The 13,845-nt window shown below is 54.3% G+C and overlaps 2 protein-coding genes across 5 annotated transcripts; one reads left to right on the forward strand and one right to left on the reverse strand.

Annotated features, from left to right (window-relative positions):
* The first annotated feature begins 216 nt into the window (after positions 1–216).
* Positions 217–12,692, forward strand: RASL12 (RAS like family 12). 4 transcript variants are annotated; one of them, XR_014226803.1, is made up of 8 exons: positions 217–436; positions 6,308–6,424; positions 6,527–6,583; positions 7,642–7,715; positions 7,799–7,989; positions 8,766–9,487; positions 10,263–10,370; positions 10,730–10,814. XR_014226803.1 is itself a non-coding variant. In XM_082290404.1 (7 exons), the coding sequence occupies exons 2-7, from the start codon at positions 6,316–6,318 to the stop codon at positions 11,859–11,861; spliced, it is 660 nt and encodes a 219-aa protein (XP_082146530.1). In that variant the 5' UTR covers positions 217–436; positions 6,308–6,315; the 3' UTR covers positions 11,862–12,692. The 4 variants fall into 4 exon arrangements, 2 of the variants coding, with proteins under 2 accessions (XP_082146530.1, XP_082146529.1); XR_014226804.1 differs by lacking the exon at positions 217–436 and adding an exon at positions 5,294–5,433; XM_082290404.1 differs by lacking the exons at positions 8,766–9,487; positions 10,263–10,370 and adding an exon at positions 11,770–12,692 and having other exon boundaries at positions 10,730–10,866.
* KBTBD13 (kelch repeat and BTB domain containing 13) lies at positions 2,273–3,878 on the reverse strand. Its single transcript, XM_082290402.1, has one exon. The coding sequence runs from the start codon at positions 3,796–3,798 to the stop codon at positions 2,416–2,418; it is 1,383 nt and encodes a 460-aa protein (XP_082146528.1). The 5' UTR covers positions 3,799–3,878; the 3' UTR covers positions 2,273–2,415.
* Positions 12,693–13,845: the final 1,153 nt, after the last annotated feature.

The following is a 13,845-nucleotide window of genomic DNA, read 5'->3' on the forward strand; positions in this document are numbered from 1 at the left end:
GAAAATGCAGCACCTTGTATGTCCTAGGCAGATATTCCTGGGGAGCTCACAGGCTGACCTCCCAGCCCTGTTTTTCCTCCTTCTTTCCCTTGGTTATACAAGCTTTTATTTTTGATACGGACCTTATAAGGCAAGTCCATCTACAAACAGCTTTTCCTTACATTCCCCCTTGCCAAGATGATGTCACCTTAAAAACGAGACTTGCAAAAGGTTAAACTGTGATTAGGCAGATCGCGTCGCCTCAAACTGTGATCTTTGGCGGAGCAAACACCGTGAGGATGGAAAGGGGAAGATAAGGGTGCTGTGCTGGTGCCAGTGGTGCTGGATTCTGGTGGAGCAAAGCACACTGGCAGCGCCAACTCACTGTGCACAGGCTGAGCAGCTTCTCGCCCTCCTTAGTGGCTTGTTTGGTTCTGGATCATTGTTTCTTGCAGAGGTAAGAAATGTATCTCTTTTCCTCCCTTTGCATCTAAAATGATTTTGTGTTACTTTCTGGATCACAGCCTGGATTGATGGATGCAACAAATGGCTCTTGGGAGCATCCGTGCCATAGTCAGCTGCCTGCCAAGACTCACGCTTTCCCTCAAGTGCTACACTTAAAACCTTTTGCATTTTGTTGACAAATATCTTTGTAAACCCCTAACTGTCAAAAAGCAGTATGTGGAGGTGGGGAGGAGGTTGTATCACTTGGTGTCAGAGATGGAGGGAAGGGGTAAGCCTGCCAAGTTTTGTGGTCTAGGGTTGGCCACACAAGCCCAACACAAATATTTTAGTAACAGAATTATTTTAGCTTTATTTTAATGGATGTTTAAGCTGTTTGTTCAACTTAAAATTGTTTTAAAGCAATGTTCTTCCATGTGCTGCTCTCAGGAGAAGACAATGTGAAATGTTAATTGGCTTTGTCTGGGAAGGGGACAATGATTTGATTTGATGGGTTCCTGTAACAGTCCATCCAGGGACTGCAATGCTGCTCAGCTCACAGTGCCCACAGTGCAGAGCTGGGACAGGTCCACTGGTGTCCCCTGCCTCCCCCTTGCCACCACCAGACCTGCAGCTCCACAGGCAGCAGTCCCCTCATGGGTGACAGCAAGGTGGTGGCCTGGCCCAGTGGCAGAGAGCAAATGGGGACAAGGCGCATCCAGTGGTTTTCCATCTGGCTGTGGGTGCAAGCTGGGGTTTTCTGGTTTGTTTTGATTTGCGGTTGCGTTGAGTGGATTTATTCTCAAATGCGGGAACTGTTTTGAAAATGCTGAGACTTGGCGAGGATCAGCAGCAGAGGTATTTGAAGCATTCTGGCTGGTATTCCCTTCCGCTCCCTCCCAGCCTGGACAGCACAGGCAGCCCAAAGCCTGCCCCATGGATGGGAAGCGAGCTGAGCCGGGGTCTGGGTTTGCTGCTGCATTGGCCCCTATGGTCACAGAGGGGAGCTCTGTGCTCCCCAGCCATCCCCAGAGCTGGTCTTGAGGGCTGTCAACCCTCAACACTGGGTGGTGGGATCTAATGGGAACAGCTCCTCTGGCTGTGGAGCTCTGAAAGCCTGGTATCACCATGTAATGGTGCTGCTACCTCTCCCTCCTTTCCTTTTGGCACCCTCTGTACTACCAAGCTTTGCCATGTCCTCAAAAGACCCTGACTTGTCTCAAGTGAGTCTCTGGTGAGAGCCAGCACTTGCCAGCCCGCTGGGGCTTGGGGGGGGTGATGGATTGTTCCCAGGTCCCAGAAAACCCTTGGTACATTAAGCACCTGATGCCCAGGAGCTGCTTTCCTTCACTCCCCATCTCCCCTCCTCCTCTCAGGACCCTGCTGCAGCCACGGAGAATTCCCAGGGGAGTGCAGGGCTGCGTGGGAACCGCACTCCCACATATGGCTCTGAAACTGAGCTGCAGCTGAAAAAGCATTCAGGGGCAGGAGCAAGTCCTGACATAGATCCCCGTTAGGAGGTATTTTCCTTCAGAAGCATGGGGGAAAAGAAACCCCAAACCTAAGAGTAATGAAAAACACAGTAATGAGAAGCTTTTCTATAGTTTTCCTTTTAATTCTGGCATGTAATGAATGATTTCCCATTGAGGCAGAGAGGAGGTGGAATGCTGCACACCCTCAGAGTGCAGTCAGAATAAATAAATCCCATGTTTGCACCTCCATGGTATCTGTCCTCTGCAGAAGCCACAATGTCCTGCACACAGCTGGCTTGTGAGCTCATGGCTGACAGGACTTTGTGCCCCTGCAGGGCAGGAAGAGGCAGACAGCAGCTGCCCTTTCCGTCTGGCAGGGTCTGATGTCACCTCCAAGGTCCAACATGATGCATCCCTGGTCCTGAGCACAGCTCCATGGAGGAGGAGAGGAGCCCAGGGGAGCAGTGAGTGCAGAGCTGAGGCCTTTGCAAGGAGAGCATCCTGACATGGGATGGGGGATCAGCTACGTTGCGATGTCATGGTCACGTCTTGGCAGCCGCAGGAGGAAGGTCTGCAGGGAGCCGCTGCGTGGGAAACCTGCCCGCTCCTTCTTCTGCTTCCAGGTCTCCTCTTCCACGGAGTAGAGGAGCGTCAGCATCTTGTTGACGGTGTAGATGGTGTCACCCCTGACGACAGCGGTGAAGAGGGCTCCCTTGCTGTTCATGAACTGCCCAGGCAGGGCGCTCCACTGCCGCGATCTCAGGTTGAAGCAGTCGATGACACAACGCAAGAAGTCGTCATAGGGGCCGTTGCGCATGATGTAGAGGTTGTCACGATGGGCCACCATGCAGTGCCCATAGCTCTGGTGCCGCTTGAGCTCGGTGACGGGAAGCCACGCGTCTTGCTGGGTCTCATACTCATAGATGACAGTGGTGTCCAGTGGCTGCCACAAGCAAACAAAGATCTGCCCCAAGGCTTGGGCACAGGGCGCTGCCGTGCTCGGCTGTGGCAGGTCGGAGACGAATGTCCAGGTGCTGGAGGCCAGGTCGTACCTCTCCACGGACTTGAGTGAGATCTTCTCATACTCGCCACCGATGGCATAAAGGTAGCCCTCGTGGCCCACCAGCCTGACGTCGTAGCGCAGCTGGTGAGGGCTGGGGAACTCACTCCAGGCATTGGTGTCAGCATCATAGCAGAAGCTGCTCTCTACCACCTGCTTGTTGGCTCCGTAGACGCCACCCACAATGTAGATCTTATTATCCATGGTTGCCATGCCGGCTAGGAATGTGCTGGCACTCAGTGGAAGGCAGGAGAGGGTCCTCCACGTGTTGGTCTCCTCGTCCAGGTAGCAGATGGTCCTGGAGAGGTCCTCTAAGAACTCGAAGGTGGGTGTGTGGGCTCCCACTGCCACAAAGGTGCTGGGTAGGAGGGCTTCCACATAGGCCAGCAGGTCATCAGAGAGGCAGTCCAGGTACTCCTCCAGCTCAGTGTAGCTGTCCCTGATGTAGAGCGCAGCACAGTGGAAGAGATCCAGGAGGCCAAATATGGCAGCGGCTTGGTACAGCAGGATGCAGTTGTCAGAGTTGATGGAGTGGATCAAGTACTTGGCCAAGGGCTTCACCTGCAGGAAGGCAGCACATTCCACTGCCTGGAAGGTCTCCTCGCTGCCAAGGATGGGCCTCTCACCCGCCAGCACCTGCAGCATAGCGAGGAACCCGGCTGCACTCAGCTCCCCCAGCCCAATCTCCTCCTGTGTGCTCTCCCTCATGCCTGAGCGGAAGAGGGCACGGAAGTACTCACTGCTCTCCACCAGCAAGGTCTTCTCCACCGAGAATGACTGCCCCTCCACCCGGATACGCACCCGCTCCGGGGGCCCTGCCTGGGAACCTCCCTCCTCTGGGGTCATTCTCTCCTGGGACCTGAGCAGCTCTCAGGGGTGGGGGAGCACCCGATGTCCCTTTGTGCCCAGTACAGCCCCCTCCGGCCTTCTCCACTCTTTGATGCCTTTGCTGCACTGCCCAGCGGTCTTGTAATATAAATACCTTGGGCTAAAGATAGCTGAGCTTGTGACCGGGGCCCTTCAAAGGTATCCGCCAGGCTCAGCTGCCCACCCAAACTCAGGCAGGGTTCCAGTGTCACCAGCCAGCGCTGGGCACGGCAGAGGTGCCTGGATCATCCCATGGAGTATGGCCAGCAACTCAGAAGAAATCAGGTTTTATTCTCTCCACTTCCAGGCATCGTCCTAGTAATGCCCTAAAGGAACAGTCCCCAACCTGGGGAGGGCAGCACACTTGCTGGGGAGAGCATATGGCCACCCTATTTTTTTTCCCCTAAAACATGGAGTTTACAGCCCAGGGAGGTAAACGGCATCAGCAAATCTCATTGCCACCCACCTCAGCCATGGGAAGGGGACTTGGCTCTTCCTCAAGCGTTGCCATGGGCAGGGAGAGACCTTCCTTTGCGACCTGCCCCACAGCAGCAGCATCTGCAACATCCGTGGCAGCTGCAAGGAGCCGTAAGCCAGCCTGTGCTTCACCTGGGATCTCATGGTGAGAAAAAGGAAGTGCAGCAACCAAAAAACCTCCCCTCTGGCCTCAGGGCTTGCCCAGCTCCCTATAATACCTGGCAGAGGGGAGAGATAAACCCCTGTTTACTGACACACAGGTTGACAGTGAGGAAAAGTGTTACTTGTGGCACATCACTTGTTTGTGTATGTTAATCACAGCTTTTTCTGGCTAGAAATCCCATTTCACCTCTGCCGTGGGGTGCCAAGGAAGGCTGACAACAGGGCTCACCTGGGGGCCTCCTTCCTGGATCTCCCCATCACTACCCGTGATTAGTTTTCAGCTGGTGTTTTGGTTTTGATGAATCATTTAACCTGAGCAGCTCATCCCGTTGAAGGTCTCTTTTTTTGCTCCCTCCTTAACCTCCTCATCCCAGCAGCTGGAAACTTTCAGGGCAGTGCATGACGGCAAAGCTGTTGCCTCAGGGTCATGGCCCCAGCAGGTTTCCCCAAAAGTGTGAGTTTAAGGGAGAAGGGGAGAGTTTTGCACTTGGACCGCTGTAATTGATCCTCATGGATACCCAGCTTAAAATACCATGTTTAGTTCCAATTGCTTTTAAGCACCCTAGACCTGTGTCCAAAGGGAGTCTGGAGTCAGAGGTCCTCAGAGGGGCTCTGCTTTCCACAGGGGAGTTATCCCTGTGATCCCCATCCTCCCCATCCCTGGGGCTTGCAGGGACTTCCACACTCCCAGACTATTTTGGGAGGGTTTAAAAATATCCTGCCTGTATTAACGGACAATATTCCCAAGGGTGCAGCAGCCCCGCATGGCCACGGAGCAGCCTTCGCTCTCCAGCCTCGGCTATGACCCCTCCCCGCAGTCCCTCGGGGCCGGTCCAGGGGCCGTATCCTGTGGTCCCGGCCGTTAAGCCCTATCCCAAATGGCTGTGATCGCAATGACAACGCTGACTTCAGCCTCTGCCACCTACTCAGGCTCAGAGCCACTGGGTGCCGGCTGATGGATTGGTGCGGGCACTGGTGAGTACTCCCCGGGCTCCCTTTTCCTCTTGGGACTGAGTCTTTTGGGTGGGAAAAGAGTATTTTTCTCCCTCGAAAGACTCTGCCGGCAGCAGAAGGTGTCTGTGCTTAATTGCATCCGAAGGAGCCGGGCAGGTGGTGGGCAGGGTGGCTGGACCGGCAGCTCCGGGTGCTGCTCCTGCCGGCCGGAGGTGTGATGAGTGCGCCAGCCTCAGCCAGGGCAGAGGGACCAGGCTTGGGCTTACTGGGGACACGGCGAGGAGCTGAGGACTGAAGAAGGTGCCGGGACATGGCGACGTGGCCACCGAGCCGAGGCACGGCAGGCTTCGGGCGCGGGGGTCCCTGCCCGAAGCCGGGGGAGCTCGTGGTGCTGGCGTGTGCCCTGCCGGGGGCACCGTCCTCGGGGTGGCCGGGGCAGCGTGTCCTGCCCCGCGGCGTGGCAGCTTTCCTTACAAGGAGTTTGGCTGGAGCCCGAGCAGCGGGAGCCGCGCTCGCCTCCGCCTGCCTCATTCATCCCAGCCCCGGCCGCGGAGGGGCCGCTGCTTCCCCAGCCCCGCGCTCCCGGAGAGCCCCACGTCCCCTCCGGCCGTAGGTTTTAAGGTGGGAGGCTGCGTTTCTCTTCTCTTTCTGGCGTGTGATGGGTGGGCAGGAGGCTGGGGGGTCCCTGTCTTTGGGTGGGGTGCTGGCCGCCACTGTGGGATGAGGATGCCAGCCAGCCTGGCTCCAGGATGCGGATGGAAGAGAGGGGATCTCCCACCCTGGTGCGGCTGAGCCCTTCTCTTCCCCAGGCTGGGGCACCCTCGAGTCAGGCAGTGAGAAGGTCCCTATCCGGCATGGCAGCGGGTGCTCTATGTCCCCCCGCTCTCTCCCGCAGGACCGAGGATGTCCTCGATGTTCGGCAAACCCCGAGCCAGCGGCGAGCGGCCACCCCAGAGTCCCCTCCCTGAGTGCAACGTGGCCATCCTGGGGTGCAGAGGGGCCGGCAAGTCAGGTGAGATGTGCACCCACAGCCACGAGCAGGGCAGGGCATCGGGGAGCTGCCGGGGTGCCGTGAGGGGACACCTGCCTCACCTGCCTCTTTCACCCCCTGCAGCTCTGACCGTGAAGTTTCTAACCAAGAGGTTCATCAGCGAGTATGATCCCAACTTGGGTAAGACACGTTCTCATCCCATGGAGCATCCTTCCCATCTCCTGCGTTTCCCATGAATTGGCATGTAAGGGGAACAAAAAAAACCCCACCCAAAATTATATAAAAAACAACAAGAAGGGCTGGATTTGACCCAAAACTGTCTGAAAACAGAGGTGAAAGCAGCGCCCTCTCTGGGGGCATGTCCCACAGGGAATGTTGGCTCCTTGCATCGCCCCCTAAAAAACCCAAAAGCTGAATTCTTTGGGCTCTTTGAGGAGCATCTCATGTCTGTTGGGCTGAGGGAATGAGGATGGGTGCACAGCAGGCAACCCTCGGGCTGAGTTTTGCAGCGAGCAGTTCTGGGCATTTTTTTTCCACTCACTTGAGTAATTAATAACAATTTTCCTAGGCCTGACTCCAGGCTGTGGGGAAGAACCATAAATGATTTATCGGGGACATTAGGAAGATATGGACCTTGTCCATGAACCAACTCCAGCCCCTAATAATTCAGTGACTCTTAGAAAGAAGGATAAATACTTTCTTCCTTGGATATTTTTGGGAATGTGGTTTCATCTTCCCACGTCAAAACCTTTCCGAAACACATCCGTTAAAAGCCAGCCCAAAGAAAGCATCTTTCTCCTGAGGGAATGGCTGAATGGCTCTCCCTGCCTGGCCTCCTTCCAAAAGAAAGGACTGCTCCTCTTGCTTGATTTATTGGGAAACAGTCCCATGTCAAGCCCCCAGCTCACTTTATCTCACCAGGCTGTGGAATTTAGATAAGGGCCAAGCCCTAGGTGCAGGGATTGTTGTGCCAAGCTCCTTCTTCTCCCTCCTTCTCCCACGCAAGCCCATGCTTGCAGCACATGGGGAGAAATAAGCGCTCCTAGCCAGGCTTGCCCAGCAACATCAACACCAGTCCCTCAAAATAATGGGAGGAGTAAGGTGGGAGGCATTGGTGGAGGATGCTCCTCATCAGGGCTGAAATTTTTCCATGGTATGCCAAGCATCCCGGGCTTTGCTTGGCTTTGAAGAAGACAGGATGTGCCACCCCATCCTCACAACCACCCTTCTCCTTGCAGAGGACACCTACTCCTCGGAGGAGCTGGTGGACCAGCAGCCTGTGCTGTTGAAGGTGATGGACACAGCTGACCAGGTGAGGCACTGGGGGGTGATGACCAGCTGGACCAAGGCTGGACCATGACTGGACCATGGCTCAGCTGCTCCTCTCACCCCCAGGATGGCCCTGGGAACTGCGAGCGCTACCTGTGCTGGGCCAGCGCCTTCCTTGTTGTCTACAGCATTGACGACAGGAAGAGCTTTGAGGGCTGCCAGCGCTACCTCGAGGTCCTCGCCGTGCATGCACAGGGCTGCCAGTGCCGCTGCCCCGTGCTCCTGCTGGGAAACAAACTGGACATGGAGCAGTACAGGTATCGGGCACGTGGTAAAGCTGCCTGTTCCCCGTGGGAGAGAGCTCACAGATCCCCCATCCCTCCAGCTGGGATGCAAAACCCAAATCAAATTTCTTTGCGAGTATTTCCATCCCCATTAGTATTTGCAACATCCTCCCACATCCCCGAAGTTTCTGCTCTCCTGCCCAAGCAGTGATGTGTTTATTTTGAGCCCGTTGGTATTTTTAGTGGGATGTTTTTTGGCTGAGTGGTGAGGCAACATCACCATCCCTGGGAGGGCTTGAGCCAGAGGAGCCCCTCTGGACGTGCCCTTCCTTTCCTTGGAGCCCTCTAGTCCCAGCCGCACTGCCAGGACTGGATGTGCCTGGTATGTTTTTCTGGCCTTTTGTGCTGCTCTGTGGTCCCATGGGTCCCTGAGTCACGTGCATTGCTGAAACCCCTGTGCTCCCAGGATGGAGGTATCCCCCTCCCCACAGCAAGGACCTGCCCCATCTCCTCCTCCCTGCTTCCCAGTGCACTGCCCTCACACCCTCCCCCAGGTCCCTGGAACACATCCCTGAAAGGGAAGCTGTGTGATTCCCCGAGGACACAAAGAGACCGTTACTCTGGGATTTTGGGAAAGGCAAAAGTCTTTTGGATTCATGTACCTGCTTGTCCCAGGGCAGGGATGGGCAGGTGCTACCCTGATGCTCTTTGGGAATCAGGCATGGGATGCAGGATCTGTTGCCTGCACCGTTTTTGGGTGGCTGCCATGCCCCAAGGGATCTTGCACCCATCCGCTCCCCTCTCACCAGGCAGGTGCCCTCAGCAGAGGGGATGTCCCTCGCCAGCCGGTTTGGGTGCCTCTTCCATGAGGTGTCAGCATGCCAGGACTTCGCCCGGGTGCAGCACGTCTTCCACGAGGCCGTGCGGGAGGTGCGGCGCCAGGCCGAGTGGAACCTGCGGCCACTCTTCATCTCCGAGGAGCGGCCCTGCCCACCCGTGGCCACGCCGGTGGCCCTGCCCACCCACCACAGCTTGGCCACCTGCACCTTCAACACCCTCTCCACCGTCAACTACAAGGAGATCCCCTCAGTGGCCCAGGCCAAGCTGGTCACCATCAAGTCCTCGCGGGCTCAGAGCAAAAGGAAGGCTCCCACACTCACCCTGCTGAAAGGCTTCAAGATATTTTAGGACACATCCCTGTGGGCTGCAGAGAGGGTTGAGAGACACTCTCATCCATCCCCCCAGCTCCGCAGGGGGTGAGATTTTCCATGATGGACTCACAGGCACTGCAGCAGCCACTGGCAGATGGCAGCCCCAGACTCCGTGTTGGGGCAAAGCCAGCAGTGGCAACCTGGCAAGCAGGCAGGGTGCCAAAGGTCCTACATGGGCTGTGGCATTGTTCTGCCTGCCCCTGCCCAGTGCTGCTGTGGTGTTTGCACCCTGTCCTGCCACTGGCACTGGGGCCAGCTCAGTTTTCCATGAGGATGCAGAAGCTCCCAAAGGAGCCAGAGCTGTGGATACCATTGGGAGGGTAAGGGCCATCCCCACAGCCCCCAGCCAGCTTGGGCACCTGGCACGCAGCTACAGGAGCCCAGGAAGGGGGAATTAATCATTAATCCGGCATGGAGGCACCCATCTCATTCATCCCACAGGTCCCCGACTGAGCATTAAGTAGGAGGAATTTTTATTTTTTTTTAAATCCAGATAAAAAAGGTGTCGATAATGTTTCAGCTACATAAAGGCCTCAGGTAGCCTGAAACTGATACCCACACATCAAGCTAAGTCACACCAAAATTGCTGCTTTTTAAATCAACTTTTTACACTATAGCATCCCTTTCCAGAGGCTATGCAAGGAGACGCTTTGCTGACGAGGACATGGTCTGAAAAGCCTTTGTTTAAAAGACTGGTATATTTCCAATAATGTCCTAAATTATTTAATGGCTTCTACATGCCCAGCAAAGGACACAAAGGGCTGGGTGTTTGGTTTCAGGTGCTCTATCAGGTTAAATGTTCTGCTTCTCCCTGGAGTTGCAGTTACTTTGCAGAGTAAAATATCCATGTGTATATTTGTACATATAGCCATATATATATATATATATATATTTATATATGACCTTACTGATAGAGAGATTCAATACAGCATTTTGATCAACCACTTTGCAAAGTATTTTAATAAAGATGATTCTGAAAAGAATAAAAATGCCTCAGCTTCAGTGTTGCTGATGGGAAGTGAGGGTGGTCACCCTGCCTGACTGCATGCCAAGCTTCCCACCTCCTTCCCTGGCTCAGCTCCCTCTTGTTTGCAGCACCTGAGGAAGGAGATGAAGTTGGCACTGGAGGGAAGGCTGGAAGCAGCTGAGAGCAATGGAGGAACACCAGCCAGGCAGGAGCTGAGCCCAGGGCCCCTCCTGCAGGTGCAACTCTGCTGCTTTCTTGTTTCACTCTTCTCTTTTCCCAGGCTAAACTGCATTTTTAAACTTCCATCCCTATGAACTGAGACCTTCCGATACCTTTCTTAAGGCCTAAATGGGCTGACTTCAGCTGCCACTATATGGCCTCCTCAGACATCTCCGTGTACAGGGACGTGACAGTCCCGTCCTTCCACTGGACCGTCACGTCCCCTGGTCTCCGGTCCTGGGGCCCTGGCTCCTGCTTTTGCGGCTCGGCCGGGCTGTATTCCTGCACAGGCACCAGGGCTTGCTTGGCATCCAGGTCAACCTGCTGTGTGGTTTGTGCTGCTTCTCCATTCACGAGGATCTTCCTTTTCCTGCAGGGAAGGCACAAGGACACATGGAGTGAAGCAGCAAGCCCAGCCCACATCTGAGGGCACCTACCCTGGTGATGGTCACAGCCGTCAGTTTGCACCATGTTCCTGGAACACGCCAGCTGCTTATGGGCAAACGCTGACAGGTAAGAGCTCTGAAGTGTTTGAGCACACACAGCTGTGGGATTCACACTTCGAGAGCACCCAGCTCCTGATGTCAGGAGCAGCACGCAGCCAGCCATCACTAGAGGGAGTGCGAGGCAGGCTCGTAGCATTAGCTCTTTTCTTGGTCTGAAGACAGCAGCTCTGACACAGAGCTAAGTTTTCGTACAGTAGCAAACAGTGAGTTGCTCCTCAGCTGTGGGGTTGTGCAGCAACAGGGGAACAGTGTGGGGATGTGGATGGAAAAAGGCTGGGAGTCCTGCTCCAGAGCCCCTGTACTTAGGGGAAAGCACATCACAGCATAGTTATCATCACTTCCCTCCCAGCAGCCTTGCTGGGCTGGGCAGAGCTGTGCAGACCTTTACTGGATCCAGGACTCAGAGAAGGGAAGGGGCTTGTTCCAAGTGACACAAAGAGAGCAGGCATCAGGCAAGGTTTTATAACGAAAAATGGTTCAAAGGGAGTTTGTCTTTGCTTTTCTCCTCATCACTTAGTGTTTGTCCTGCCCTGCCAAACCCCTGTGTCTGTCTGCCTGTGAGGATTTCAGGGCACCACCACACACCAGAAGATTCTCAGATTTTCCTGACTCACCTGTTTCGAACAATGTTAATGGTCAGAAGAACAAGACCCAAAATCATGGTCGCGAGGGAAAGCGCAAGGACAGAGTAATTCCATGTTGAGGCTGAGGGAAAGCAGAGAGGCAGGGTTAGTAGGCACAGCACAGTGTGACCCACAGAGCCTGGCCAGGTGTTTCCTGAGGGCATCCAGGATGTTCTGTCCTTGATTTTTGTGGCTTTGAAGTTGATCCTCATGGCACTGACCTGCTGCTATGTCAATCTGCTCCCTCACCCTGCCAAAATCACAAGAGACCTTTGCTCTCTTGGCAGACTCTGCCTGGAAAGAGGCTGAACCCCAGAGACACTATCTCAGCAAAGCCTCCTGCCTGTCTTCACCTATGGCCTGCTTCTTCCAGAGGTGAGACTGAGGGTTTGTGTGTCTGCGGTAAATCACCTCCTCAGGTAATGCCGTCAGGCATCTCTGTTAAGCAGGAAAGTTAACAGCCAAGGACTGTGTCTCAGACCGGGAACACCAATGGGACTTACGGTCTTCTCTGCGGAAGAACCAGAGCAGCTCCTCCAGCTGTTCCAGTTCCAAGCCCAGTGGAAGGGTAGCATTGCCTGCTGTGTGCTCGTACACGTGTGTGCTGGCCAGGGTGGTCGGGAGGTACTTGTGCTCTGCCTCAGCTGTGGAGGAAAGAGAAAGACGCAATGGTCACTCACTGCAGCCCTTCAGACTGCAAGTGACCTTCCCCTTCACTTGCAGGGTTGCCCAGCACGTCTCTCCAAGCAGGCAGAATGCAGCCCTGAGTGCACAGCCTGATGTCATGCACTGAATAGTGGAGAGTGATTTTGGCTGCAGAACCCATTATGGTGGGGCACCATGGCTGCAAAGACCCCAGGATGCTGATAGGGCCTTTCCACTTTCCCCAGTTCCCTCCACTGAGAGGCAGCTCTGTGTGCCACAATTCACCAGAGAGTTGCGTTGTCAAGACCAGTCCTGGAAATCTGACTCTGGACTGCAGTCCTCCAGCAATAAATTCCTATTTATCAGGCTGGCTTGTAAACACAGCTAGACTCTAGCATTTTTTATCAGAAAGGCTTAAACGTCTGCAAAGAAACCAACATGTAAGTGTGGCCAACCCCAAGCAGAGGACATACAGAGTGCAGATGGGAATGACACCAAGTTCTGGAACTGGGGTGCAACTTTTCCCATGGCTCAGCCAGACTGCTGCTGGTGTATACTGAGGAAAACAGCCCCATAGAAAGAAAGAAACTGTATTTCCAGAAAGTTAAGGTCTTTGCACATGTGACCTACTTTACCCACAACACTGTCCTTTAAGCCAAGACTCTACCTTGCAGGAGGAAAAATGGGATTATCCACAAGAACTTCATATTATATGAATGTATATGCAGGTGGGATGGATCGTGCCTTCACAGTGTTTCTTCAGTGTGGAGATGCCTGAGAAAGACAGAGAAACTAAGGAGTTGTGAAAGACCCTGATTGCCCTCCTACTCCAGCTCTATTCAGAGGGAGGATCTCATGTACTTTGGCATCTGTTTCTTCCTGTGAATGTGAGTCTGAGCTGCCACAACAGGGTGCAGAAATCCCTGGAGCCACCAAGGTGACCGCAGAGGGAGTCTGGCACAGTGTCTGCTGCCTGAGGTTGGACCCCTTGCCGAGGTGAACCTGTACAGATGTGAGCTCAGCTGCTGCAAGCCAGCCCCTCCCCAACTAACTAAGCTTCCCTGCTTGCTCCCCTGCCTTAATCCTTAGAGAATACATACTTTGCATGTGGCTATCTGTTGCCAACCCATGGATGGCAGAATAAGGGTGTGGAGATGAGGAAATGGAAGGATTAGCTCCAAGAGGAGGCAAGGCTGGCTTGCCATTGAGCATACAGTGTCTCCCATCCCTCAGGGAAACAGAAAGTCCTCCTTGACCTTTAGTCCCTCATTTGTCAGTGGCATTAATCCAACTTTTATGGCTGCTTATCCAAATTAGTTCTTCAGCCTCCTTTGAAGGGACCTGCCCTGAGCAGGGGTTCCTGGCTGTCCATTGTGAGTTGGTGAGATGTTGAGATGGCTCTACCCAGCCCACTGCTCGCTGGCCATCACCCACTGGAAGGTCAACGACACCACAACACACGTGTCCCTCAGACATTCTGGCCCCACAGGCCATTAATTATTATATGGAGACTTTTATGACAGTCTGATACTCTCAACTTTTACCTGCCTTTGCTTTGTGGCCTGGTGCTGTCTGAAACTTGTTCACAAGCATGTTCCACTGTGCCAGGCGTGTCAACAATGCTGTTGCTGACTCCTCAGGGAAGCACTTGTCCCGTCGGTTATAGACCTAATGATTGCTACTATTTTCCCCCCCTTCTCAATGTCTTCACAATTCAA

Source organism: Coloeus monedula, assembly GCF_965178545.1.
Source record: "Coloeus monedula genome assembly, chromosome: 14".
Lineage (NCBI taxonomy): Eukaryota > Metazoa > Chordata > Aves > Passeriformes > Corvidae > Coloeus > Coloeus monedula.

Excerpts from the sequence above, each read along its gene's own strand:
- RASL12 (XM_082290403.1), top strand. The coding sequence starts at position 6,316 with ATGTCCTCGATGTTCGGCAAACCCCGAGCCAGCGGCGAGCGGCCACCC. Across the intron at positions 6,425-6,526 it reads CAGAGGGGCCGGCAAGTCAG|CTCTGACCGTGAAGTTTCTA; the intron begins GTGAGATGTGCA and ends CACCCCCTGCAG. Across the intron at positions 6,584-7,641 it reads CGAGTATGATCCCAACTTGG|AGGACACCTACTCCTCGGAG; the intron begins GTAAGACACGTT and ends TTCTCCTTGCAG.
- KBTBD13 (XM_082290402.1), bottom strand. The coding sequence starts at position 3,798 with ATGACCCCAGAGGAGGGAGGTTCCCAGGCAGGGCCCCCGGAGCGGGTG.